The sequence below is a fragment of the Lactuca serriola genome, chromosome 4, assembly GCF_051521515.1.
Source record: "Lactuca serriola cultivar US96UC23 chromosome 4, Lser_US96UC23_V15, whole genome shotgun sequence".
Classification (NCBI taxonomy): Eukaryota; Viridiplantae; Streptophyta; class Magnoliopsida; order Asterales; family Asteraceae; genus Lactuca; species Lactuca serriola.
Window position 1 is genome coordinate 287,845,979 of NC_136411.1, and position 27,048 is coordinate 287,873,026.

Below are 27,048 nucleotides of genomic sequence, written 5' to 3' on the forward strand. Positions count from 1 at the left end.
TAAATAATTATAATATGATCTATATTAGTTACTTCAATACTTGCATAGCGCATACCGGTTATATGTATTCAAAACAGGATAGATCTTCGAATAAGTGACCCTAACTCAAAACCCACAACCAAACAAGGAACAGGGAGTAAAGCAAAGATCACAGATTCTAAGTCTATGAAATCCTAGTTACATATAACCTTAGCGTATCCACTTAGAAACTATTGACTTACTAATAAAGACCTTTTTAGTTCTCGGATAGGAATTATTGTAACACAAAATACTCATATAGTATTTTAGAATTATGTTTTGTTCTACTGTTATCATTATAGTAGTCTTGGTAAGTTTATAGACTTTTTTCCATATCACAACCATTCTTGGGCATAAGCTAATCACTTCTCAGACCAGCATAGTTGATCAGGCTATGTCACTCCCAGAACTGACCATACATCCCCGAGCTTACTTGTGATATTCAACAATCGTAATACTTTTGTTCTGTCCTAGTGACACCGACTTTAGTATGAATGCAAGTATGTATACTTAGTTAAATATTTTACTATTTAAAAGTATAAACTCTTGGTCAGAGTATTTTAATCCCATTGTGTTTATAGTTAGTATATCTTTTATGGGTGGATATACTCAATTCACTATAAACAATGCTCTGATACCAATCTGTTACACCCCAAAACCGGAACAGCGGAAACGTTCTGGGGCGGAGGACGTCATGTACAGTATCACAACACAGAATAATAGTAAACAAGCAAATAACATCATCCATTGCATTAATAAAGTATTTTAATACAAGTGTGTTCTGTACAGTTTATAAGACACCAAAATATGGATCAAAATAAAAGATGAGTCTTGAAAGTGCTCCATCTTCTCAAAAGCTGGCCTCGGTACCTGTCTACTGACGACCTGAGAATACAAGTTATTTTGAAAGAGTTTATCAGCTTTAAAGCTGGTGAGTTCATAAGCATTTTAGTGTCATTGTTTGTATGAAAATGTTTGAATGTATGAGTTTGTAAATATTTGTAGTAATTGTTTGTATTTCCCAGAAAATCCTATATTTTCTACTAAAAGAAGCCTTCTACCAAGGCATCAAGTGTGTTGTATGTTTGTTCATTGTAAAAGTGAGTATTCCTCCCAAATGTGACTATCATTAATAAAATATAGTTTGTACATTATTGTTTATGTGAAGATCACAAAGTAAATGTAATGGGGAAAATAATGAAGTACTATAGTTTTATGCTATAGTAACTACTGTTGTACTAACTACCTTAAACCATTTGTTAATTAAGGTATAATGTGATATAATTGTAACCATACTTGATCGACCTAGTAAAACACGACATACGAAGACGTCGAAATGGTATGACATTCATCACCCGAAGACCTACAGGTCCCACTGTAGCTAGCAGCAAGGTGTAGGACGGTCAGTCTAGTATAGATCTATATACGAATTCACGCTCTCCCTTCAGAATACTCTGGTTACAAGACGATCCATGACAGAGTGCCTCACATTTATGTTATAGTGTGTATGTATTGTATGTACTAGTGTAGTGAATGTCCTCTCTGATTCTCATCATACTATGTTCTGTTGTATATTATATAGTGTGTATGAATTGTATGTACTAGTGTATGTTGTCTCTGTATAGTGTATAGTATGTTCTTTCTGCATAGTGTATAGTATGTATCGACTCATGTATGAACTGACTCTTTGTATGTTTCATTGTACTAGAGATTAGTAAGTAGTATATCCCTAAACTATACCTATTATAGTTTACTAGAACTATTGTTTGAATGACTTAGCAAGCTTATACACCTTTGCTACCCAAAGGTGTTGGAATATAAGTAAAAGCTTTATATCCATACATATATACATAACATATAACTAAGGATCAAACGACACTCGGACAAACAACAAAGTATTCTAAGTCCACAACCAAACAAGGAACATGAATTAAAGCGAGTTATCAATCTTAAGTCCTTCAAACCTTACTTATATAACTATATATGTATTGGACATGGTTTTGACAATATATAAGTTTAAAGAATTAAAAGTGAAGGTTTGGTAATTAAGAACAAGTTTTATAAATAGTTTAACATGTAAAAGAGTTTGATAATCATTTTGAAGTAGTTTTGTTGACAAAACAGTTAAAAGTATGGTAAATCCACTTGTTTGATAGTTATAAATCACATGTGATTGATATTATAACTAAAGTGATTCAACTTGTATCCCCCCATAAAAGCATTTAAAAACATTTAAAAGGTTAATTAAGGGGTATGAACTCACCTGTAGTGAGTGGTTTGGATGAAAGTGTTGGACAAGGTGCTAGGTGTCAAGTGGAGACTTGAACACACACAATGATCCTATTTAACAATATAAAGATACACATATGTATCTAATTAGTGATTATAACACAAATTAAGCAAGTATAAACACCCTAAAACGTGGAATACACTTTGGTTTACGTGTTAGAAGGTCATAGGGTTGCATCAAAAGGGTGTAGGGCCTTGCTTTGAAGTTGAAGGACCAAGAGTAAACTCACATGGAGTTTACGGCCTAGGGTTTACGGCCCTAGTGGGTTTACGGCCGTAAACCCATGGTAACTCCTACCATTTCGTTGTTTAAAGTCCTTCGTTCATGTAGGAACGGTTCTATACCAATATCCAAGCCTCAGGGAGTAGTGGTGGCACATGTGCACCACCTTATGGTGTTTACGGCCTAAGGAGATTTCCTTGGCCGTAAACCCATGTGTTATTGAGTTTTCTTGGTGTTTTTCAATGGTTTAACAAGTAATCTAAGCATATAACTAGTTAAGAGGAGTGTACTTATTTCTAGGAAGCTTGTAAGAGTGTTTAAGGTCCAAGAACACTAGTGTGTGTTCTTGGTGTTCTTGGTGGAATGAAGAACACTTGAAGATCTATAAAAATGAAAGGATTTCATGGATGAAATCATGTATAACTACTAGATGAAGAGTTGTAACAACAAATCAAGAGAAGAAATACTTACATTTTTGGAAGATTGGGAAGAATCTCTTATGATACTTGAGAGAGAAAGTGGGTGTTCTTGAACTTGGGATGAAGAAATGAAGGAGGAAAGGAGTAAACTCATGCTTATAGCATGCTTTCACGACCTTAGAGGAGTTTACGGCCCAAACTCCTAAAGTTTGGCCGTGAACACCTTATTAAGGTGCTAAATGCTTGATTGTTACACCAAAAATTCTAGAAGGTATTTCCTTTCGTTCGTTCTTTTGAAGAATTAAGATTAAAACACCCAAACGGACTCTAAACCGAGCTTAAAACTAGCATAAATGAGTTTGACTTTTTATTGAAGTGCTTGACTGTAGGGTTTGTATAATTTGAAATATCGGGTTGTCACAAATCGTGTGTACACTTCAGGTTAAATTATTTGGATGGTATTATCAACCTTTAATCGGATAAGACTCAAAAGATTTTCAAGAACAGAGAATATGAAGTTATAATTTTCGTGATTGTTATTGTACCAGGAAATTATGACCAAAATAATTAAATACTTCCTTTGTCTGAAAACTGTCAAGACAATTTTCTGTGTCCAAGAACTACTCAAACTGTCAAAAACAGTTTATAACAATCATAAATTGTCACTAAAATTGGATTGTTAATAAGGGTCAAAATGAAGTAAAAAATCGGGTTCATTTACAAAAAATTCAGATTTCTAATACATTTTTTTGTATAGCAACATAACTCATATAACCAACCAGCCGGACCCCCGTTCATTTAGGGTTTCGCCCCTAAATGACAGATTATTTTGAATTTTGAATGAACTTAAACAAGTGTGCACTCCGCATCTTCCTAACTTGTTTAATATTCATCAATATTGATTTTTGGTCAACAAGTCAATCCATTACACTTAAATACATATTAATGATACAAAATCACCAACAAACCTCCCCCATTTAAGTGTAATCTTGATTAACTTAAAACAAGACATAACAACAACAAACTGATGCATAAATGAAATGTCATGATGATTAAATTTCACATTAGTATATTATTTAATCCAAATATTCGAATATCAGAGTGTCACTAAGGATCGAACCCTTTCTATTCATAATAAATACATGAAAATAATTCACTAAGGTCTCACTTTCTTACCCCTTGTATCCTCTTATTCCGTTGAATCAACGCCAAACTCTCTCCTTATTTTCTTGTGGTAGGTGGCTTCAACGAGCCAAATAAGGAAGAACAAATTTTGATCAGGTTGGTGTTTAGCAGTATTGAAGGTTTCCTCATGTTTATATCAATAGTGATAATCAACTGTTATTAACATCTCCTACATTAAAAGGATCCCCATATTTATAATCCAAAATATTCTATGTTTATTCATTGATTATTTTTTGTCTAAGAGGACCTGCTTTGGTCTGATAAAATTTCCAATTCAAATTTTGTGTTGTGTTATTAATTCTTTAACTGTTTTACAATTGATCAAACCCAATCCTAATATGAATTTTGTTTTAATAGCCCCCTTTTTGACATTGTTGAGATTGAAGATGAACGTAACATCATCTCCTCATTGTATCAATCTAACAAAACAAATGTCAACACCACCACCACCACTGTTCCTTCGGACTTTTTTTTTTCCAAAAACCCACATACGGATTTGGTCAAATTCCTTCAAAATAACATTTAACAAAAAAAAAGTAAAAACAAAAAATTAAAAAATTAAAGGATAGCCGGTCACTATAACCGGTGCCACAATTAGGGGTGGAGTTTGTGGGAATTTTATTATAAAACTAGGCGAATGCCCGCGTGTTGCGCGAAAAACCCCTATATAGTTGAAGTCTTTACAAATATATGTTTTTTAAAATATAACAATAATGTTGTTGTTAAATTTGATATCATAATTCGTATACTAAATTGATATAATATATTGATTATTTTGAATTATATGATTATATATATATATATATATATATATATATATATATATATATATATATATAAACACATATCTATTATAACTGCACTATCTCAATAGTTTGAATGACTTCTACCCGCGAATTACGCGTGAATGAAATTAAGTATATATGGTTTAATGTTATTTGTAGTTGTTGTTATTGTTAATTAATTTTTTAAAATTTATTTGCTTAATGTTTTAATTTCTATCATTATAATTATTCAAAACATCAAACATTGTTTTTTGATTTTAAATGTAACAATATAATCATTTATATATAAACATTTGAAACTATTGTTACTGTAAGTTATTTTAAGCTATTTATTTGAAAACTTTTAACGATTATAAAAATATATTTAAGAAATATTTTAGTTAAATTGAGATTACAGTTTAGTTTTTACATTTATCACTTTTAACTATTTATAAAATATTATTTGGTTTTTTTAAGTGGAAATGAAATTTATATTTAAGTTGACACTGTAATGTTATATTTAAATTAACAATTTAAGTATTTTTGTCCAAACTCATCAAAAGTTGTAGCTTTAAACTGATGATGGTTTACATACAACATTTTAAATCTAATAAATTAAGTATAATATGTAAAAAGTTAAAACCATAACTTTATAAGTAGAAGTAAATATATTATTTTAATATTGAAATTTAGTTTATATATGATTACACTTTAGGTTTAATATTTATTTAACCTTATTAACAAATTATAATTATTATTAGAAAAAAATGAAAAGTCATGGGAGTTTCAAATGAATATGGTGAAAGAAAAAATACATGGGAGTTTCAAATACATGAGGTTCAAGGAAAAATGCTAGACTGATAAGATATATAGATATAGATATTAATATAACTTGAAAACAAAAAAATAAAATAATAATAATAATGACAAATATTGGCTAAAATAGTAGTTTTAGATCCAACATAATTTAAAATAAATTGAAACAACGAGGACTTTGAGTTTAACGAAATACAAACTTGGACTAAGATTATAACTTTTTGTAAATCGGCAGGGATCACGTCTGTCATTTTGTCTAATTGTTTTTAGCATAATTATATTTTTAGCCGTTTATATTTAAAACCAGGTGTGAAACCCGTGTATTACATGGGCTGATTTAAACAAAAAATTAAACATTAAAATATAAACATAAAATATTTTTTAATGTATAACTTTAAAATAAAAAAGATACATATTTATAGCAATTTAATATCATATATATCATATTTAATATTTTACATATATAAGTATATGACTTTAATTTTAAAAATTAAAATAAACCAAAAATTGACAAGTGGATAATATTTATTTCAAAAATACCACGAAATAACAAGTGTCAAAATTAATGAGAGGTTGACATGTAGCAAAAAAACCTTCATTTATTAAGGAGGACTAGGTTTAATATTTTGTTGTAATAAGTTTGGTGAAATTGGTAAAAGTTATAAGTAATAACTAAACAAAATTTACCCTTTTCCATCCTACAAAATCCTAACAAATTTCCTTGTTAATATTTCATAAAAATTACAAGATCTGATAAGACAAGTTTAATAGTTCAAATCATGTATTTACTTCATATTTTCACAAAAAAGGTACTAATATTTATTTGTAGGATTTACTTATTGTATCATTACATAAGATGTATACTTTTGTTAAGAGATCATTTAAACTTGGCAAAACACAGTTCTAACTTCTAATGATAAATGAGAAGGTGTGGCCTTTGTTTGACTTTCTTTTCTTCTTGTTAGTGACTTTGAACATTATTGAAAACAAAAAAACACTCCAATGTTGACTCGTCTGAAAAAATTAAATAATACTCCCATATGGATATGGGATCCTTTTTACGTTTTGTCTTTCTTGGTTTTACTTTTCAAGTGAGTTTGAACATTGTTGGGAGTAATATTATATCTAGCAGCATAGCAATATATTTTATATATCTTCTATAGTAACATATTTTAGTTTATAATAGCAAGAGTAAATTACTGACCACCTCTAAAAATCAAGAGCAATGAAACTAACAAGAATGATGTGTTTAACTGATGAAATACACGTAATCACAAAATATCCAGGGAATTTCCCTCTCTCGCTATCAAGCCTTGAGCCAAAACAAATGATCGTAAAATAAACAAACCTGCCAAAAGAAATCTCTCTCTCTCTCTCTCTCTCTCTCTCTCTCTCTCTCTCTCTCTCTCTCTCTCTCTCTCTCTCTCTCTCTCTCTCTCTCTCTCTCTCTCTCTCTCTCTCTCTCTCTCTCTCTCTCTCTCTCTCTCTCTCTCTCTCTCTCTCTCTCTCTCTCTCTCTCTCTCTCTCTCTCTCTCTCTCTCTCTCTCTCTCTCTCTCTCTCTCTCTCTCTCTCTCTCTCTCTCTCTCTCTCTCTCTCTCTCTCTCTCTCTCTCTCTCTCTCTCTCTCTCTCTCTCTCTCTCTCTCTCTCTCTCTCTCTCTCTCTCTCTCTCTCTCTCTCTCTCTCTCTCTCTCTCTCTCTCTCTCTCTCTCTCTCTCTCTCTCTCTCTCTCTCTCTCTCTCTCTCTCTCTCTCTCTCTTCTCTCTCTCTCTATGTGTGTGTGTGTGAGGGAATGGAGGGGCTTTGTCTTAGTTGCTATATAATGACCCAATTAAATTAACACACATCCCGATACATATATACATATGTAAAGTCCACTAGTCCCCTTTATCTATTTAATTAACCTATCTCTTTAATTAGGATGATTACTAAAATCCTACCTCCAATATTATAAATTAGATACTTTTAGTTAAATAATATCCATAATAGTCATCGAGGACGGCATGGTTAAGAAATTTTGGTGTGGTTGCTTCAAAGCTACGATCTCCAAATTAATGCTATGGTGTCCAAATTTAAAAGTTTAACTATAAATTCAATAATAGTAACGTTTAATCCTTATTACATGTTTAGTTCTTTTATTTTGTTAATTTATGTAATTTGCAATTTAAATTAATGATTGTATTATAGTTACTAATTTGGATTTTTATAACTTTAGGGTAAATAATGAATAAGAAAAAAAAAACATTCGATTTTTCATTCTTTTTTAAACGAAAAAAAAAAAAAGATGTGAATGACATACATTACATTCAATTAGTGATAATATTAGGCAAAATGTTCACAATACATACTCACAGCCTCAAAAAGCATTCGCAACAATAAAAATAGTGAAAACACGTCTTCGAAATACCATACGTGATGATTTTGTTAAAGGTTGTTTGTTAGTTAACATTGAGAGAGAGAGAGAGAGAGAGATTTCATATATAAAAGAATAAATGATTTTTATTCTATGAAAAAAAGACGAGGCCAATTTAAAGTGAGCAACAGACTACTTCTTATAATTTTATAAAATCTATATAATTGAGTCCTTATGAAATGAAGCATAATACAATATGTATTTATGTTCTAACAAATTATTTTAACTCTAGAAGGTTAATTGATGAGTATCGATGCTTATGATCGTTTGAAAACATTTGAAGATTGATTCATTGCATAGGTCGATGTAGTTCATATTTGGACGTTTTTTCTTTATCAATTTCTTTTTGAATTTTATAAGCTCTATTATGTTATTTGGATATAAGAAAAAATATTTTAATATTTTATTTTAGTGTAAGCCCTCCTTATCATAAAATCATGGTTTCGCCCTTTCTCTCAATATACAAGCACTACCCTTGGTTTACTAGCTTTGGGACCCTGTACATCAGCATTTGTATCACTACTTTGTCGAGTGGCGAGCCTACAATACAAAACCACATTGTTCACCATTTAAATGAAACCAACAGAAAATGAAAAAAAAAAATCAAAAAAATACTAGTTGTAGACCTGATTCAGGTCCTAAAAAAAAAAAAAAAAAAAAAAAAAAAAAAAAAAAAAGAAACTTACAATTATATATGTGGAAGTCTTATATCTTGATATATTTTCAAAAATGTACCATTACTAATATTCTTCAAAACATTTTTTCAATATATGAGAAGGAGACGACCTTAAACAACTATTTATTTCCCTTTTTATTTAAATTTAATTTGTATTGGACTATTTCTTATTAGATTATACCTTGAATGGATTAGTTATTTAGGCTATGATAAAAAGACAGACGAAAACGGACGTCGGATGAAGAAGTTATGAATTTATAACGGAGTTTTCCTGTCCCGGCCTACTAAAAATAAATGATAAAAATAAAGTCAAAATCAGCCGGTGGAGTTTAAACAAAAGTTGTAGAGCATAGTCTCGCCTACGCGTGGATATAAAGAACGTCGAAAACGGAGTTCGTATGAGGAAGATATGAATTTTTTGAAGTTTATTGAATAAATAAAATATTTATTTAATTATAAAATCGGATAATACCGAACCCGTGACTCATCCGGTCTTATCCACCCGGTACGCCCAATGTACCTAGATGTTTGCCCAACGTACATGTCGACGAGCATTACGCCCAACGTAATTTTGAGTTACACCCAGTGTAAATCGGGGTTTCAACCCCTATAAATAGAAGTCGATGGCAACCGAGTTTCTTTGCTCATTTCTTCCTTTTTCTCTCTTATTTTTGCATCGTTTTGCGTGCAAGAAATATCTCGAAGCCCTAGTACTAATCCCAAGCCCCGAAGCGAGTCCCGAAGCCCCGAAGATCCCGAGAGGAAAGATTCCCGAGCCGAAGCTCTGCCCGCGTGAAGCCCAGTTTTGGAGGAAACATCCCGGTTTCGTCGCAAAAGATTATTTTAAGAGACGAGGCGTTGTCCGATCATCGTCTTATCATGTGAGTGTATAGTTACTTTCTTCTAACACATAAGTATGAAGTATTTGCTATGTAATACGTGCTATGTGTTTATATATTGTGGTTTATTTGAGATGTTGGTGGAATGGATGAACTATATAGGTTTTAATGAGTTAAACTGTATATTGTAACGCCCGTAGATCCGGGCTAATCAATTTAGAGATAATAGGAATCGAAAACGACTTTTCGGCAAAAGATTATTTATAACAAATAATCTTAACCAAGTTGTAGAATACGTTTCAAGGTTTCCGTACATATAAAGAACGCCGAAATCCGAGTTATAACGAAGGAGTTACGACCCGTCGAAGTTTTATGGCAAAACCGGCACGACACCAGGAAACGTAAATATTGAATTTATGATGGAGGACTTTTTAGCCTTAGTGATCTAAACAAAAGTCGTAGAATATGTTAAACCGATAAAATCCATAAAAAGAACGCCCAAATCTGACTTCGTATGAAGAAGTTATGATTTTTCTAAGATTCGGCTTAGCAGTGCACGACCCGAAACTCGAATTTTAGTTCGAGCGGCTTTTGGCTTACGCGACCTAAATTAGAGTTGAAGATCTCATTAATAGGAACTCAACGGTAAAAAGATAGACAAAAACGGAGTCCGTATGAAGGAGTTACGAATTCTTCGCGGTCATTTAGCAGTCTAATTACCTCCTACTGTTAAATTTAAGATCGGTCGAGAATTAGCCGACGGAGTCTAAAAGAAAGTTGTAGATCTTATTTTTACCTACGCGTGGATATAAAGAACGTCGAAAACGGAGCTCATATGCGAAAGTTACGGGGTTTAGAAGTCAGCAGGGTGCTGCTGCAAAAAGGGTTACGTGGCTGAATATGGGCCAAGGCTTTCTCCCTAAGGAAAGCCATCAGGTGATGACATGTGGCACTGACTCGGCGAGTCCGTCAGGATTTCACCCTATAAATAGAGGTGTCGGGTTCCCTTATTTCCTCACCCCTCAACCCTCTTCTTTCTCTCTCTAAACTCTCTCTCTCTCTCTCTCTCTCTCTCTCTCTCTCTAAGCCTCCCTAACCCCCCAAAGCCTAGGGTAACTCCCTAGCACGAGGCGGAAGCCCCGGAGCGCCCGACGGCTCCAAGAAAAGAGCCTTTCGGCTCGGGAACGCTGCTCCAGCGAAGCCCGGTTTTCGAGAAAACCCGCTGTAAGTGAGTTGTACCTATCCTATCTTTAGTATAGCTTATGTTACAATATAGTAATGTTATTAGGACCTTATAAGGAGTGTTTGGGCTATTATTATGGGTTATATAAGTATTGTTTAACGCTTATATAATAATAATAATAGCTAGACTATTAAATTAGTCTCGTCAAACGTTAGACTAAACTCTAGTGGCAATGATACTAGGTTTCGTCAAGGGATAATTGTTTTAAGAGTAACGAAGTGATGTCCGAGTGCCGACTCACCACCTTATCAAGTGAGTGCATAGTTACTTTCATCTTACACATAGATATGAAGTATTTTATATAAACTACGTGCTATGTGTGCATATTATCTGAATACTTGTTGTCTATGCTGGATGAACGTTTTATACATGTTTTAAATGATTTAAACTGTATACGTATTTTATATATACGAATATGTTGGGTATGACATGGGTAGATGAATGATGAGAGATAAAAGATGATGTGAGTAAATATAGACAACTATAGACTTGGTGCCTAATAAATAACCTCGGTAGCTATGGACTTAGTAACTATTAGTTAAACACTGGTAGCTATGGACTTAGTACCTGTTAGGAATTGGTAGCTATGGACTTAGTACCTATTAGTTAAACACTGGTAGCTATGGACTTAGTACCTATTAGGAATTTGTAGCTATGGACTTAGTACCTATTATATAAACACTGGTAGCTATGGAATTAGTACCCGATGAATAAACTATAGCAGCTATGGAATTAGTGCTTTACGAACGAGCATTGGCAGCTATGGATTTAGTGCCAGTCCTATAACCCTGGAAGTAAGGGACTTTGGAATAAACGAATGCAGGATAGATGACTCTTAGGATAAATCCTTAAGAGTAAAGAAGATAATAGGGATGGGTAATTGGGTTGATTTTATGATTGTTTAAACATAATAATTATATTATTGTGGGTTGAAAACCCTATGTACTCACCAGGTTTCCCAACCTGATCTACTCAGTTTATTTATATCATAAATGTCGATATGAAGTGACATTACACTGAGAAATTAAAGAGATGTAGATCACTAGTGTAAATAAATGTAAGTTCCGTTTATGCTTATGTTCCTGTATTGACGAAGACATCCCAAACGTTTTAAAATGAATAAATACGTTTCTTCGAAAATGTTTTGATAATGTATTTATCGTATTTTTCTGGGAACAAATTCCGCAACATTTTTATGAAAAGAAGTACTATGATTTTTATAAAGCATAAACAAAATCGGTCTTTTCTGACCGTGAAAAATGGGGATGTCACATATATATGTATTTTGTAACTACAAATATGTTGGGTAGGACATGGGTAGATGAGATCCGTGAGTATGGATCAGATCAAGAGGTTAGTTTTAGATCCGTAAGTAGGGATCAGATCAAGAGGTTAGTTTTAGATCCGTGTGTAATACCTGGTTCTTGGTACGTATTTTTTAAATTAAGTATTTTGTATTTTGGCCTGGGACTCAGCGAGTTGGTGGCCCAACTTGTCGAGTAGAAGCGGTTTGGACATGGGAGTTAAGTGGCTGACTCGGCGAGTCCGTGCTGTCTGGACAAAAACCCTAATATGAGGGTTCGCACCCTATATAAACGCCTTAACTCAGCCTCCCTTGTCCCTAACACTCTCCTAGAGCTGCATATCGAAACCCTAGTCGTTTGTGTGTGTGTGTGTGTTAAGGCCATTTTGGTGCTTTTGTTGACTTGTGAAGCTTGGAAGGAAGAAGAGGAGCTTGAGTATTCAACTTGGGGCTTGTGGATCCAAAAATCTCATTCCATCTTCAGCTTAATCAAGGTAAAATGCTCCTGCTTTGGTCTTCCGTTTGGTTGTTCATCTTTAGATTGTAGATCTTGGGTGCACTTAGGGCTTTCAAGCCATTTTCGGATCTAAGGAGTGTTATGTGGACTATAGCCTTCAGATCTGGGCCTTAAGAGGGGTCTCATGGCATAAAGGTGCCAACTTTAGGGCCATGAGAGCCCCATGCACATTGTAGGACACTTTATATGTATTTTTGAGCTAAAAGCCACGTGCATGTGCATCAAGTTTGGAACTTTACGCATAAAATGGACATTATGAGGCCTGATCTATGGTTTTGGTGTGTTAGACCTCATTTAAATCGACTGTATGGAGTTGGTCAAGGTTGGACTCGACGAGTTGCTCTTGGCACTCGAAGAGTCGGTGACCATTGTGCACCAAACCCTCCTTTCTGTGAATGGGTAAGTGTAAGGAAGGAAGTCCCTTGTGGGTTTAGACGCGAAAAGGGACCCGGAAGTCATGGGACTCGGCGAGTCCATAGCAATCTCCCAATCTTTGAAGATGGACTCGACGAGTTGTTCATACAACTCGGCGAGTCATAGACTGGACAAGTTCTTAAGTTGAAGATGAACTCGACGAGTTCAAGAGGGAACTCGGCGAGTCGGATGAAGATGGTCCCGATGTTATGATTGAAGGAGAACCCGTCGAGTTTTGCTAGACTCGACGAGTGGAGTCGGGGTTTTGTGTGGGATTGGAGAAGCATGGACTCAACGAGTTGGTAGGCCAACTCGGCGAGTTAGGTCAACTGAATGTTGACTTTGACCAATGTTGACTTTGACTGAACTTGGGCTAACCCTGTTTAGGGTTGTATGTGATATGTGTTGACTTGAAGGTTGTCGTGTAGGGATCAAGGAGTCATTGGGTGTCGACTTATGCGTCGAGGATAATTCAGACACTGCACGATATCGAGGTGAGTTACCTTCCAGTAAAAAGGGGTATTTAAAAGATAATGGTCTTTGTGATAATTATCTTGGTATGGTTATGTGTTGGTTATGAGGTTTATCTGGATAGTATGTTATGTGTATGGTAAGGATTAGTTTCCCTGACAGTGGTCCCTAGGACCCAAGGGTAGGTCAGTACCTGGATATGACTGACTGTATGCTTATATTTATTAATTGTATGCTAGTGGTAGGGGGTAAAATAGTCCCCAGTTACCGGTTGAAAGATACCGATGTTGATTACCGGTTGAAAGATACCGATGATGGTTACCGGTTGAAAGATATCGATGAAGGTTACAGGTTGAAAGATACCGACGATATTGTATGGTATGTGGTATGATGGGGGAACTCACTAAGCTTTGTGCTTACAGTTTTGGTTTTGGTTTCAGATACCTCTTCGTCGAAGGGGAAAGAATCGGCGGTGTAGCGGCGCATCACTCACACACATGTTTCCGCAAGAAGTTTTTGGGACTGTACTCTGATTTTTAATACTTATGATGTTATGGTTTGAAATACAACATTATGATTTTTTAATGGAATGTTTTATTGACAAGGTTTTGGTAAAATGGTTATTAAATGCGTTAATTCAAAAATGAAATTTTTGGCCTTGAAATTTGGGTCGTTACACCGTGAGTATGAATTAGATCAAGAGGCTAGTTTTAGATCCGGGAGTATGGATCAGGTAAAGAGATAAAACTTGTTATTAGTCCGGGACTATGGATTAAGACTAAGTTAATTGTCCCTAGTCCAGGAGTATGGATTGGGCACAGTTATTGATCCGGGATTATGGATTAGATCAGGATTAAGGTATAGTTAATTGTCCCTATTCCGGGAGTATGGATTAGGTACAATTATTGATCCGGGAGTATGAATCAGATCAGGAGGTTAGTTTTAGATCCGTGAGTATGGATTAGGTAGTTTTAGATCCGAGAGTATGGATCAGGGGAAAAGGCTAGTTTTAGATCTGTGAGTATGGATCAGGTGAAAAGGTTAGTTTTAGATCTGTGAGTATGGATCGGGTGAAGAGGATAGTTTTAGATCTGTGAGTAGAGATCAGGTAAAAAGGAAAATTTTAGATACGAGAGTTTAGATCGTGTCGTTGTGAGGATCGATGGGGTGGGATAAGAGTTTCTTGTATATAGTGAAATTGTATATGTTTGTGAGTTCTAATATATATATATATATATATATATATATATATATGTTCACCAGACTCCTAAGCTTGACCCTCTCAGTTTTTCTTTGTATTACAGGTAATGGCATTAGAGTATAAGTTGGTGGACTTGACGAGAGATTTTGGATAATAGACCAATAGTTGTAAATAAATGTTGTAAGATTTTGTTCTGTTTATGCTTTTGGTCTGTATTGAACATGACATCCTGAGATTTTGTTATATAATGAAAATACATTTCTTTAAAGAAATGCTTTGATAAATTCTTATCATATTTTGTTTTGGGAAAAAATTCCGCAACTGTTTTCTTTAAAAGATTACTCTGATTTTAAAAACAAAGCATAAACAAATCGGTCTTTTCTGGCCGTGAAATTGGGGATGTCACACACTCCACTAGACGATAACCAGTCTATTGGTATTCTAACAAGCATCCTAACATACAAGGATATACATATCTAACAGATCACTACAGCACATCAACATCTTATACACAAGGGTACATAACAAAATCTAGTGGTTTGGCATTGGCATCTTCGACCCCACAGGTACAGTGAGAACACACCTGAATCGGAGAACCCAAAACTCCACGACACACTCATTTTCTACACTGATTGCTCCCACGATCCTAATAGCACCAAAACATGGTCGAACCTTAAAAACCTTCAAGCTTGACCCAAGGTTAAACTGGTCAAAGTCAACAGTCAACGATTCCTCACGACAATCTTTTGATCACGTCGTGGCCAGATAAGGACAAAATAATTGCGAGTCTTCAATCGTCACAATGTGACAGGCACCTCGTCATGTCGTGAGAACTGGCTGAAGAGTAACTTAATAAATTAAGCCCTTAATCCATTAAGCCACAAACTCATCTCCTCCATAAGGCTTCCTTACACCCAAAGGCCATAAAAATCGATGCTTTATGGTCTTGCATGCCCAATGCAAGTCTTGAGCTCAAATTAGGCCACTTATGAAGAAAAAAGGATGTCAAACCCTCAAGCATGAGCTCAAACTCCACCAAACTTTAGATATAACACAACTAACCACCAAGGGACTCTAAGGACCCATAAAGTTTCCACTTTATGGAATCACAACACTCTAACTAATCTAATCATGGACAATAATACATAAAACTCTAGATCTAGCAACAAGAAACCATAAAACTTGAAGCTTGAATACTTACAAAGGTCTAGAAGAGTTGCTAGAAGTTGGTAATGAGGCTTGCAAGTTGAATCTATGCTCCAAAGATGATCCCTTCACCTTCAAGTCACCAAGACACCACCAAAAGCTCAGAAACTCATAAATGGGGCTAGGGTTTCGTTTGAAATGAGTGGAGGCTAAATAGGATACCCTAGGTCATGAGATAAGATCCTTAAATATGAAGAAAATTGTAACACCCAAAAATTTCAAACCAATTTAAACTTTTTATACATATCAAGTTCATCAAAAACATTACAACTCTGTTTTCAAAATATTAGTTATCAGAGTTTTTCCCAGAAACATAAATATAATAGGAGGAGCTGTACGATCACGCCTTCGCCTTGCCGCAATCCTCTGATGTACCTGAAACAATAAACTGAAACTGTAAGCCCGAAGCTTAGTGAGTTACCCCCAAAATACCGATACACATACAGTCCATATAGCAATATCAACATTAGCATATCATATCAATAAAACAGAACAACATGCATTGGGTCTACAACTTTACAAGCTGGACTACCCCTGGGCCCTCAGTATGAGTCTGGAATGCCTATCGGGCCCTCAGCTCGTATCTTGAATGCCATCGAGCCCTCAGTACGAGTCTGGAATGCCTATCGGGCCCTCAGCTCGTATCTAGAATGCTCTCGAGTCCTCAGTATGAGTCTGGAATGCCTACCGGGCCCTCAGCTCATATCTGGAATACTTCCGAGTCCTCAGTATGAGTCTGGAATGCCTACCGGGCCCTCAGCTCATATATGGAATACTTCTGAGTCCTCAGTATGAGTCTGGAATGCCTACCGGGCCCTCAGCTCATATCTGGAATACTCTAGGGTTTGTTGGCTACCGCACGGAGTAGTACAACCTCAACCCATCCCACATAACATGTCGACATGTAACAGATAAATGCACATACATGTAATCAATCAGTATTACAGGCAGTCCTACAGATCTACCCGACTAGCATATCAACTGGCATACATTACTAACTCAACTCAACATATCAACAACTACTAGGTTATCAAATCCAATGGGCCGGCCTTGGTGCCTTAGACCCCTTAGTATAGTGAGGATAACTCACCTCGAAGATGTCAGCTCGATAAATAATCAAAGCTCTTCGATCACTTGTCAAAGACTCCACCACCTATTACCATAATATGATATGCTCATAAGTCCTTCACCTTATAAGGTGCTCCATAAACCACTAGTCAACCCCTGGTCATAGTCAAATTCCCAAATCAAGGACAATAGTCCATGCTGACCTTAACTCGCCGAGTACACTTGGGTACTCGCCGAGTTCTCTGAAGCACATTCCAACTCGCCGAGTCATCGGAGTGACTCGTCGAGTTCCTTCAAATCTTCGATCAACCCTTAAGGCCACTCGTCGAGTTCCCTCCTTGAACTCGACGGACATACATGCAAACGTGTCCTGGTTAAAACTCATCCGACTTGCCGAGTTGTTCTTCAACTCGTCGAGTCTCATGGCAATCTTCATCAGACTCGCCGAGTTGTTCTTCCAACTCGTCGAGTTCACGACCATCTTCAAGTGACTCGCCGAGTCAACTGTGCGATTCGTCGGGTTCATTCAGTCATTTTATCATGCAGACAACTTTTAAGCCATGGCAAGGCCCCAGATTGTAGATCCAACTTCCTTAGGCCTGCTTATCACGTAAAGTTGCAAACTTTACGTGCATGCAAGGCTCCAATGTCTCAAAAAGCCCAAACTATGCTTGAAATGGGGTTTTACACATAGGGAGGGGCTCAAACTTGCCAAAACTAATAACTTTATGGTCCCTTAATCCTCAGAGAGTTTAGATCTGAAGTTACAACTTCAAATATTGGCTTATACCCTAGAAAATGACTTTATAATCCAACCAAGAACCCTAATCTCTAACCAAGGAGGTCTAGAATGAAATAGAAAGAGGATAAAAGCTGGATACCTTCCCAAGAGATGACAAATGGAGTAGATTTGGATTTCCCCCAAGCTCCTTGCTTCAAACTACTTGCTTCCCAAGCTCTTTTCACCAAAATCACCTTCCAAAGCTTCAAACACACAATGCACACACACACGTATTAGGGTTTGATAAGAGACTGCAAAGAGGCTGAAAGAGGCTTGTGTTCCCTTAAATAGGGTGCACAACCCCGGGATTTAGGGTTTTAGCTGCTAGCTCCTACTCGCCGAGTCCCAATATCGACTCGTCGAGTAGGTCACTTAACCCGCGATCCTTCCCACTACTACTCGACGAGTAGATCAACCGACTCGTCGAGTAGGGCTTAACCCTAAAACTCGTATTTAGACAATAACTGAGAATTGGGGCGTTGCAAAAACCCTAAAATTTGTGGGCTTGGTCTGCATCCATACTCACGACGTGACTATCCTCTTATCACCTCGTGACAAGCCCTCCAAAATACGTGTTTCATTTTTAACTTGTCATGTCGTGACCTCCCTATGGTCACGTCGTGACACCCAGTTTTACCCAAAAACCATGCCTTTGACTCCTTGATACCTTAAACCGATCCGTTCTTGAAGATGGGTGTTACAATTAAGTTTCAAATTTTTACAAAAACACCATAAAAGTGTACCATGTTCAAAAAAATACCAATGAGCTAAATAAATCGTTCAAAAATTACTTACTTATTCATTATATTGTTTGTATTTATGTAAAATATTACTTTGAAAAAATGTTTAATGTTTACACTTTTATATCAAAAATTTATTCTTAATAAACACATGTAATATACAAATATAACCCTTCTGATCAAAGTGAACCCAAGCCAATTCCTGAAACTCCAAACGATGAAAAGACGATTTTTGAGACAATTTCTCTCTGATTTCAGTGATTTCTAAAGATCTGAACACTATGGATCGTGACTCTCAATTATTTTAGTAAAAATTAGTATTTTGATTTCTCTTTTTATTAGTTTTAATTCGATTTTAGCCATGTCCGGCTAAAACCCTACTTTTCAGTTTTGCATTAGACTAGTTCTTTTCATGTGACCAGTTATCAGATTTGGCTTTCATTGTGTGTTTCTATCTAGTTGTTTTAGTTTTGAGCTTAATGAATGTTTGATTTTGATTCTTTTCAGTTTGATCACCTAGCTAAGGTTTAATCATTCCGGTTAATCAGTTAGTAGAATCTATAATTGTTCTTATCAACTGATAATAACTAACAGATATCAGATTGGTTCCGTGTTGGTATTTAACTCTGATATAAACTGAAATTTCATACATTTACGCTTCCGAACTTGTGAGAAGTATTGGGTATTGCTGAGAATTTTACACATATCTTAATGCAACTTTTCTGATCTTAATTAAGAGCTTGTTTAATTAGACAATAAAAAATTAGGGTTAACTGAAAAGTTCGTTTTGGTTAATTTAACTAGGTAAAAGAGATTATACTAGATCTTGTTAGTTTTTCTCAGTATCAACTTAGAAAAAATGCATTTTGAACAACCAAATATGAGTTGATTGCATGATTAATAAAGTCGCCACGAAACTGAATTCGTTTTTATCACTGAGTTTTATTTAGTTTATTTTCACTGCAATTTTAGTCTTTTGTTAATAATCAAAAGCTGCATTTTTATATTTTCTGTTTTGACTAGAATGTGCCTTATGCAAAGAGGCATTGACCATTATTCAGTGTCTCTGCTTCCTTGTGTTACCCATTAGTACAATCAACAGTGAAAATATTATTTGCTTAAATCGTACGCAACAACGGTTTAATAGGCATTCACACCTCCATGTATCAAATCTTATTTGTATCTTACTTTTACTTGGATCCAATGTATCAACATGATATGTATTAGGAAGAACTTGCTTGTTACATACCAAATATTTAAGCCTAACCACTCCATTTAATTTTTGTATTAGGAAGAACTTGCTTGTTACATACCAAATATTTAAGCCTAACCACTCCATTTAATTTTTTTTTATGTGTACTTGCCAACATCAAAACCTGATTTAAGTGTATATTTATAATACACGTCTTCAACAACAAATAACATGAGTAAATACCATTTAGTTTAGGCTTAAATGTGAATGTACCCATGCTATCAAAAATGACTTTCCATCCACAAGAACATGCTGATCAATCCATTCCCTTGAACATACAAAATTCTCTACATCAAAAAATTATATTATTAAAAACAACAATTATATATCAAGAACATATGAAAAAATATTACTAAACTTACAAAAAAATATAAAAACTGTAATATACCAATAAATTGCAATTTTATCAATATTACATTTGTTAATTTCTTCATTGGCAATTAGATGTTGATTGATTATATTATCTGTTTCTTCAAGAATAAAGATAAAAACTACTTACATGTTATATTACTTATTAGTATAAGATAAAAATTAATATGAGAGTACATGGACGGCTCAATCATTTTAGGGGCTCTAAGCAAACCAAAAATTTAGGGCTCTTTAGCCTTTACTATATGGAAATAAAAAACAGATGAGATGAATATGTCGCAAAAAATAGAATCGGTAGAAGAATGCAGCGTCGTTTCAGCTTCATGAATATAACGATCGTTGATTTATTCTCCGCTTCAATTATTTTGTGGTTATCGGATTGAATTTTTTAATTTACTAAACTTTTGGATTTTGAAAAATATGAGGCCCCTCAGAATTGGGGACCCTAAGCCCTAATTAAAAAAACCTCTACATAGAGCCGGCCCTGTGAGAGTATAACACTTGCCTTTGTTGTTTACATTTGTTTCTTCAAAGAAATCTTGTGCTTCTTCATTGTCTTTTTTTATATCATTAAGTTCTTGATATTCATCAACATTAACGTCCGATTCCTCTTCTTCAATTACGTTGCCATCTGAGAACTTATTAAACTCAAACATAACAATGACTGAATGCTCCATAAGACTGAATATTTCTTCAATGCTATTGTATAGCTTCTTTTTGGTCGAATGCTATGAAAATGAACTCGTTTATAACAAACATATATCTTCTTATAATTGTGAAACGGATTCAATATCATGATATATGGAAAGTCTATTCTCCATAATATTAGGAAATTATTAAAGTTGGGCTTTGAATGCATAATGTGATTTACCAATACTATCCTTAAAGTCTAAATGTTATTCAACAACTATGGTAAAACTGTCAAAAAAAAAAGTTTAGAAACAAAGAATAGCTTATGTAGATCTAAATGACAATGTCAATAAATTACCTAATATGAAACGAAAATCTATCAAAACAGAACAACTGTGAAACTTATTAGTATAAAGAAATAGTTATTTTTTTTAATATTCAACAACATTGACATAAAACTGAAATGTAAATGAAATGATTTAAATAATCGCATATGTAATTTTGACCGAAACCCTTTTCTACAAGGCGCACCACAAACGAATACCAGGTTTTATGAGTTTGTCAGCACGAAAGAGAAGACCCCAAAAACCAGCCGCCTCACTAATCAAAATTCTGCACCTCTGATTCTGTCGATGGCTGGAGGTGCTTCTGCTCTCAATTCCAACTCCACCACCACCATTCGAATCGTTGTTGCCGGTGACCGCGGCACCGGTAAGTCAAGCCTAATTGTCACTGCTGCTGCCGAAGCTTTCCCCGCCAATGTCCCTCCCGTTTTACCTCCTACTAGGTTGCCGGAGGATATGTTTCCCGACCGTGTCCCCGTCAACGTCATTGATACGTCTGCTAGGTAACATCCCAATACTATCTCCGACCAATCCAAAAATGAAATCAGTATCGTTACTCCTTTTGTCGCCAACAGTTTTTTTAGTAAGAATCGATTTATTGCAAAGTCGATGCAGTTATAATCGACTTCTCTATTGGTAGAACCTGAAATTTTAGATTAAAAACGAAGAGATTATAAGAAATACCTCTATATATATGTTGACACAGTTAACTGAAAACTTGATTATGTGATGTTTTTTTAGTATGGAGAATAGAGGCAGACTTGCTGAGGAACTGAAGAGTGCAGATGCGGTTGTTCTTACTTATGCCTGTGATAAACCCTCTACTCTTGATCGATTGAGTACATTTTGGCTTCCTGAACTTCGAAGATTAGAGGTATCGTTTTGCATCAGTATGTATTCTATTATCCTGCATCTATAATCGTGTTCTAATACTGCTTTTATGCATCATTTGAACAGGTAAGGGTACCTGTTATAGTGGTAGGGTGTAAGCTGGATTTAAGGGATGAACAAGCTGTTAGTTTAGAGCAAGTGATGTCACCAATAATGCAACAATTTCGGGAGATTGAAACTTGTATTGAATGCTCAGCTTTCAAACACATTCAGGTAAGAATAAGATACATCTATAATCTGTTATATAACTCAGTTTACAATCTTAATTCCTAAAACACCTATAATGCTCTAATTTTTTCAGCTTCCAGAGGTATTTTACTATGCACAGAAAGCTGTGCTTCATCCAACAGCTCCTCTATTTGATCAAGAAGCACAAACCCTAAAGCCACGTTGTGTCAGGGCTTTAAAGCGAATCTTTATACTCTGTGATAATGATAGAGATGGTGCTCTAAGTGATGCAGAGTTGAATGATTTCCAGGTACTTCTGTTTTGTTTTATATCTTGTTTTGGAGATTTAAGTGGGAAACATTTTTAAAATTCTACAATTGTGAACAGGTGAAATGTTTTAATGCTCCTCTTCAACCCTCAGAAATAGTAGGTGTAAAGAGAGTTGTACAAGATAAGCTGTCTGAAGGAGTCAATGAAAATGGTCTCACTTTGACAGGCTTCCTTTTTCTTCATGCTTTATTTATTGAAAAAGGCAGATTGGAAACAACATGGACTGTTTTAAGGAAATTTGGATACAATAATGATATAAGGCTTTCTGATGATCAACTTCTTCCTCCTATTACAAGATCCCCTGATCAGGTTTTGTTTTTATCAGTGCATTTATGTATGTGTGCTTTATAAAACCATGTTGCAATTAGTTTTTATTTTTGCATATGATTGGTTGAGGTTTTTAGTGATTTTGTCTTTGATTTTGTAGAGCATTGAGCTGACAAGTGAAGCTTTTGAGTTTCTCAGAGGAGTTTTTTCCTTGTTTGATATTGATGGTGTATGTTCTAATATTCTTTTTTCATCACTATACAATTTCTCATTTCATTTCATGTCAACCTCGTGGAATAATCAAACTTTGTATTCGGTTTTAAAATTTTGTAATTGTGCACATGATGGTATATCTTGTTTGTATAAAAAAGTAAAAAACTTTGTTCATTATACATCTCAAGACACTAAAAATATGATTCTTTTAATCAGGATGGGGCTCTTAACGAACTTGAGCTAGAGGATCTTTTTTCTACAGCACCCGAAAAGTATATTCATATATTCAACTTACTTATTATTTTTATTATTCTATTCGAGTATTTTTTAAATATTGTTAACTTTGTTCATGGACATTCATTCTTTACTTCACAAATTTTATAAATTTCAGTCCTTGGAATGAAGCACCATATGCAAATGCAGCTGAGAAGAATGCATTGGAAAGACTCTCACTTGATGGCTTCTTGTCACAGGTATAGTATTACTTGAGTTACTATTTTGACAATTCACACAATGAGGACGAGAAGGGCGTTCATGTCTTTTCCACAAACAAAAGATCACGATCTATGTATGTGACAATTTGTGAATTGTGGATGTAGTGGGCTCTTATGACACTTTTAGATCCAATCCGTAGTGTGGAGAATCTCATATACATCGGGTATTCAGACGACCCTTCATCCGCAATCCGTATTACAAGGAAAAGACGTGTAGATCGCAATAAGAAACACTCAGACAGAAATGTTTTCCAGTGTTTTGTTTTTGGACCAAAAGAGTCTGGAAAGTCTTCATTGTTGAATTCTTTTGTTGGAAGGTCTTCACTCTTCATCTAAATTCTATAATTATTTTCAAATTTCAACGCTTTCCTTTCATTTTTTTATTCTGAAAATCTTTTTCAAATGGCAGGCCATTTGTTGAAGGTTATACACCAACCATTGAGGAACGATATGCAGTAAATGTTGTTGATCAGCCTGATGTAAGTTCATCAACTTTTGATAGTCTGTGTGTGAATAATGAATATTATCATATATTCATATGTATATGTACTCTTTTATGATTTTATTCACAAGAAAAGATAAATTCTTGTTCATCAAGTGAGAAAGAAACAGAATCTTAGGTCCCGTTTGATAGTTTCTGTCTGGGAAAGAAACCATGCTGTTTGATTGTACATCTGATTGACTGTGCTGAATGATGAAAAAAAGTAATAATTCAATAAAAAATAAATTTAAAAAAACTTATTTAAAAAAGTTAATATTCCAATAAAGAAAGAAAGAAGCGGGGTTTGGTGTATAATTGTCTTTCCAGCCCATTCAGTCAGAAATATATGATTTTGGGGCTTTCTGGGAAAGACATATCTTATCGGGAAAGACCCTTTCTTTTGTGCAAATCAAACAGTCTTTCCGGTCCATTCAGCCAGAAAGATCTGTTTGGACCTGGAAAGATGCGTATCAAACGGGGCCTTAGTTTAGTTTACTTTGTTTTGCATAGGGAACAAAGAAAACCTTGATATTGCGAGAAATACCTGAAGATGCAATTGAGAAGTTGCTATTAAATAAGGATGCTTTGGCAGCATGTGACATAGCTGTTTTTGTTCATGACAGGTAACAAACACATACTTAAGAAAATCTGTGTCATGTACACTAAACCCTAAACCTTAAACCCTAGACTATATATTGTAAACCCTAAGCTTAATTCTTTGGTTTTATATTCTTTTTGAATTTGGTATTTTTTGAAGTTAGTTTCTAGTTTTCTATTTGTGAATTGAGTTTTCTTTTGGTATCCAGTTCTAAGGAGTCTTCATGGATAAGAGCAACTGAATTGCTTGTGGAAATTGCCAGCCATGGGGAATCTACTGGCTATGAGGTTCCTTGTCTGATTGTTGCAGCAAAAGACGATTTTGACCCTTACCCAACAGCAATACAAGACTCAACAAGGGTACAAATCTTTATTAATAATAGTTACAGTTCTACCTTTATCTTGAATTGATGGATGCAAATATTTCATTCAGTACACAATTAACTTTTTAAGCATGTTTAAAGAAACATTATTGCCTGTTTTGTTGTGCAAGACAAGAAACACTCATATATATATATATATATATATATATATATATATATATAAGGGTAAAATAGTCATTTATTCTCATCGAGTCTTTTCTTTTTGTATCAAGTCAAAAAGAAACAACCATATGTAATCTTAAAGACTAATTTGTTTTTCGGATCTAATATACTGTATGAATGGGAGAGTAAATTACCATTTTACCCTTATGTATTGACTATCTGTTTATATAGGTTAGTCAGGATATGGGAATAGAGGCTCCTATACCTATAAGCACAAAATTGGGAGATTTCAATAATATATTTGGAAGAATTATGAGAGCTGCAGAGCATCCTCATTTGAGCATCCCCGAAACAGAAGCTGGGAAAACTCGAAAACATTATCACAGGCTTCTTAACCGATCTCTAATGGTTGTTTCAGGTACGTTTTAAGTGGCTATGTATTTCAGAAGGGTAAAATAGTAATTTACTGTCATTCAGATTCTCACAGACAACAAATTTGTTTTCAGTGGGGGCTGCAGTTGCTGTTGTGGGGCTTGCTGCATACCGAGTGTATGCTACTAGAAAGAATGCTTGAAGCTTAAACCTTCAAACCATGCACAGTAATTTAATTGATATTTGTTTGATTATGTATTGTAACTTTTTTAAATTACAGTATTCTACTTTTTATCTTTTATTCTTTCTTACGTTGATTTTTTTTCTTTCTTTTTGGACATTATATTGTAAGAAATGTACATTGTTATGACATTAAAGTTGCCTTTTATTTGGATAATATTGTTATAATTGGGCACACTTTTCAAAGCAGAATGTTGTAATTGGAAAAAAAAAAAATGAAAATGAGATGTTATAATGAACGTTATTATTTCTTGTATTACATTTGGATATTTCGTGAGATTCAAAATCATTCCTTGTTGGTAATTATTACAATTTGCAAGCGCTATAGATTTATGTAATTAAGTTTGTTTTTAAATATATATGATTATTAGTGTTTTTTTTTTTTTTTAAAAGTATTGTGTCAGGTCAATGTTACATTTTTTTTTATAAAATAAAAGGGGGTATTTGGCATTTCTTATTTAACCAAATAAGCATTTGATAAGGGTTAATTAGCTTACGAGTTAAAAAAGTATTCGGATTAATAATTTTAGTTGTCTTTCATAAAGTTATAAATTGATAATTTTTGTTTTTATTTTTTTTATAAATATGTTTTAGATTAATTTATATATGTGAAATGGCAAAAAAGATATTTACATATTTAGTATTTTTAAATACATTTTTTTTTACATATGTTGAACACATACGCATAGCCTAATATTTTAAAACACATAATGCATACCGTAGTTGATGAATTAAACAAGTTTGGGGATACATGTTCAAATCCAAGGCTTAACACATTTGAAACACAAAAATCAAATAAGTTTACAGATTTGAGATTTTTTAAGATACTACGCAAACTAGAAAACAAATTCAGTTCACAGATTTAACCCATGCAATTGCCAAATATTTAATTAAACTTACTGATTTTTAGAAAACCAATAAATCATTTTAAAACAGAATCATAAACATCTAAAAAGTATTACTACTAACTAGTTTATAACCCGTGGAAACCATGAGTTATAAAATTAATTAAACTTTCATAATAAAAATTTATAATTATTAATCAATTATTTTTAAAAAACCATTCTAAATAAATTATTAATTAAGAGATATATCAAAATTTTAAAGTTATTATAACTTCAAATTTAACATATAATTAGAAAATGTAATTTTGAATTTTGAAATGAAATTGCCTAATATATGTACATGACACATGACATAATATTAATGATAAGTTGTATTAAAGTGACACTTGGCAAAAGAAGATTCAAACTATTTATTTATTAGAATAGGAATTTCATTATCTCGGAGAAAGGAAAATGTCATTGCGCAAATTCAATATAAGAGCAAA

At 34.2% G+C, this 27,048-nt stretch overlaps 1 protein-coding gene across 1 annotated transcript; it reads left to right on the forward strand.

The window, feature by feature from the left end:
• Window positions 1–21,343: 21,343 nt before the first annotated feature.
• LOC145097116 (mitochondrial Rho GTPase 1-like) lies at window positions 21,344–25,875 on the forward strand. Its single transcript, XM_079034620.1, has 14 exons — window positions 21,344–21,683; window positions 21,922–22,054; window positions 22,138–22,284; window positions 22,373–22,549; window positions 22,627–22,878; window positions 22,997–23,065; window positions 23,266–23,321; window positions 23,441–23,522; window positions 23,649–23,860; window positions 23,953–24,022; window positions 24,535–24,647; window positions 24,831–24,981; window positions 25,338–25,524; window positions 25,613–25,875. Exons 1-14 carry the CDS (start codon window positions 21,469–21,471, stop codon window positions 25,678–25,680), a joined length of 1,932 nt encoding a protein of 643 aa, XP_078890746.1. The 5' UTR covers window positions 21,344–21,468; the 3' UTR covers window positions 25,681–25,875.
• Window positions 25,876–27,048: the final 1,173 nt, after the last annotated feature.

Bases quoted from the DNA above. Each gene is read 5' to 3' on its own strand.
- LOC145097116 (XM_079034620.1), top strand. From the start codon at position 21,469: ATGGCTGGAGGTGCTTCTGCTCTCAATTCCAACTCCACCACCACCATT. The intron at 23,322-23,440 runs GTATATTCATAT...TATAAATTTCAG, and splicing joins TTTTCTACAGCACCCGAAAA to TCCTTGGAATGAAGCACCAT. The intron at 24,648-24,830 runs GTAACAAACACA...TTTGGTATCCAG, and splicing joins GCTGTTTTTGTTCATGACAG to TTCTAAGGAGTCTTCATGGA.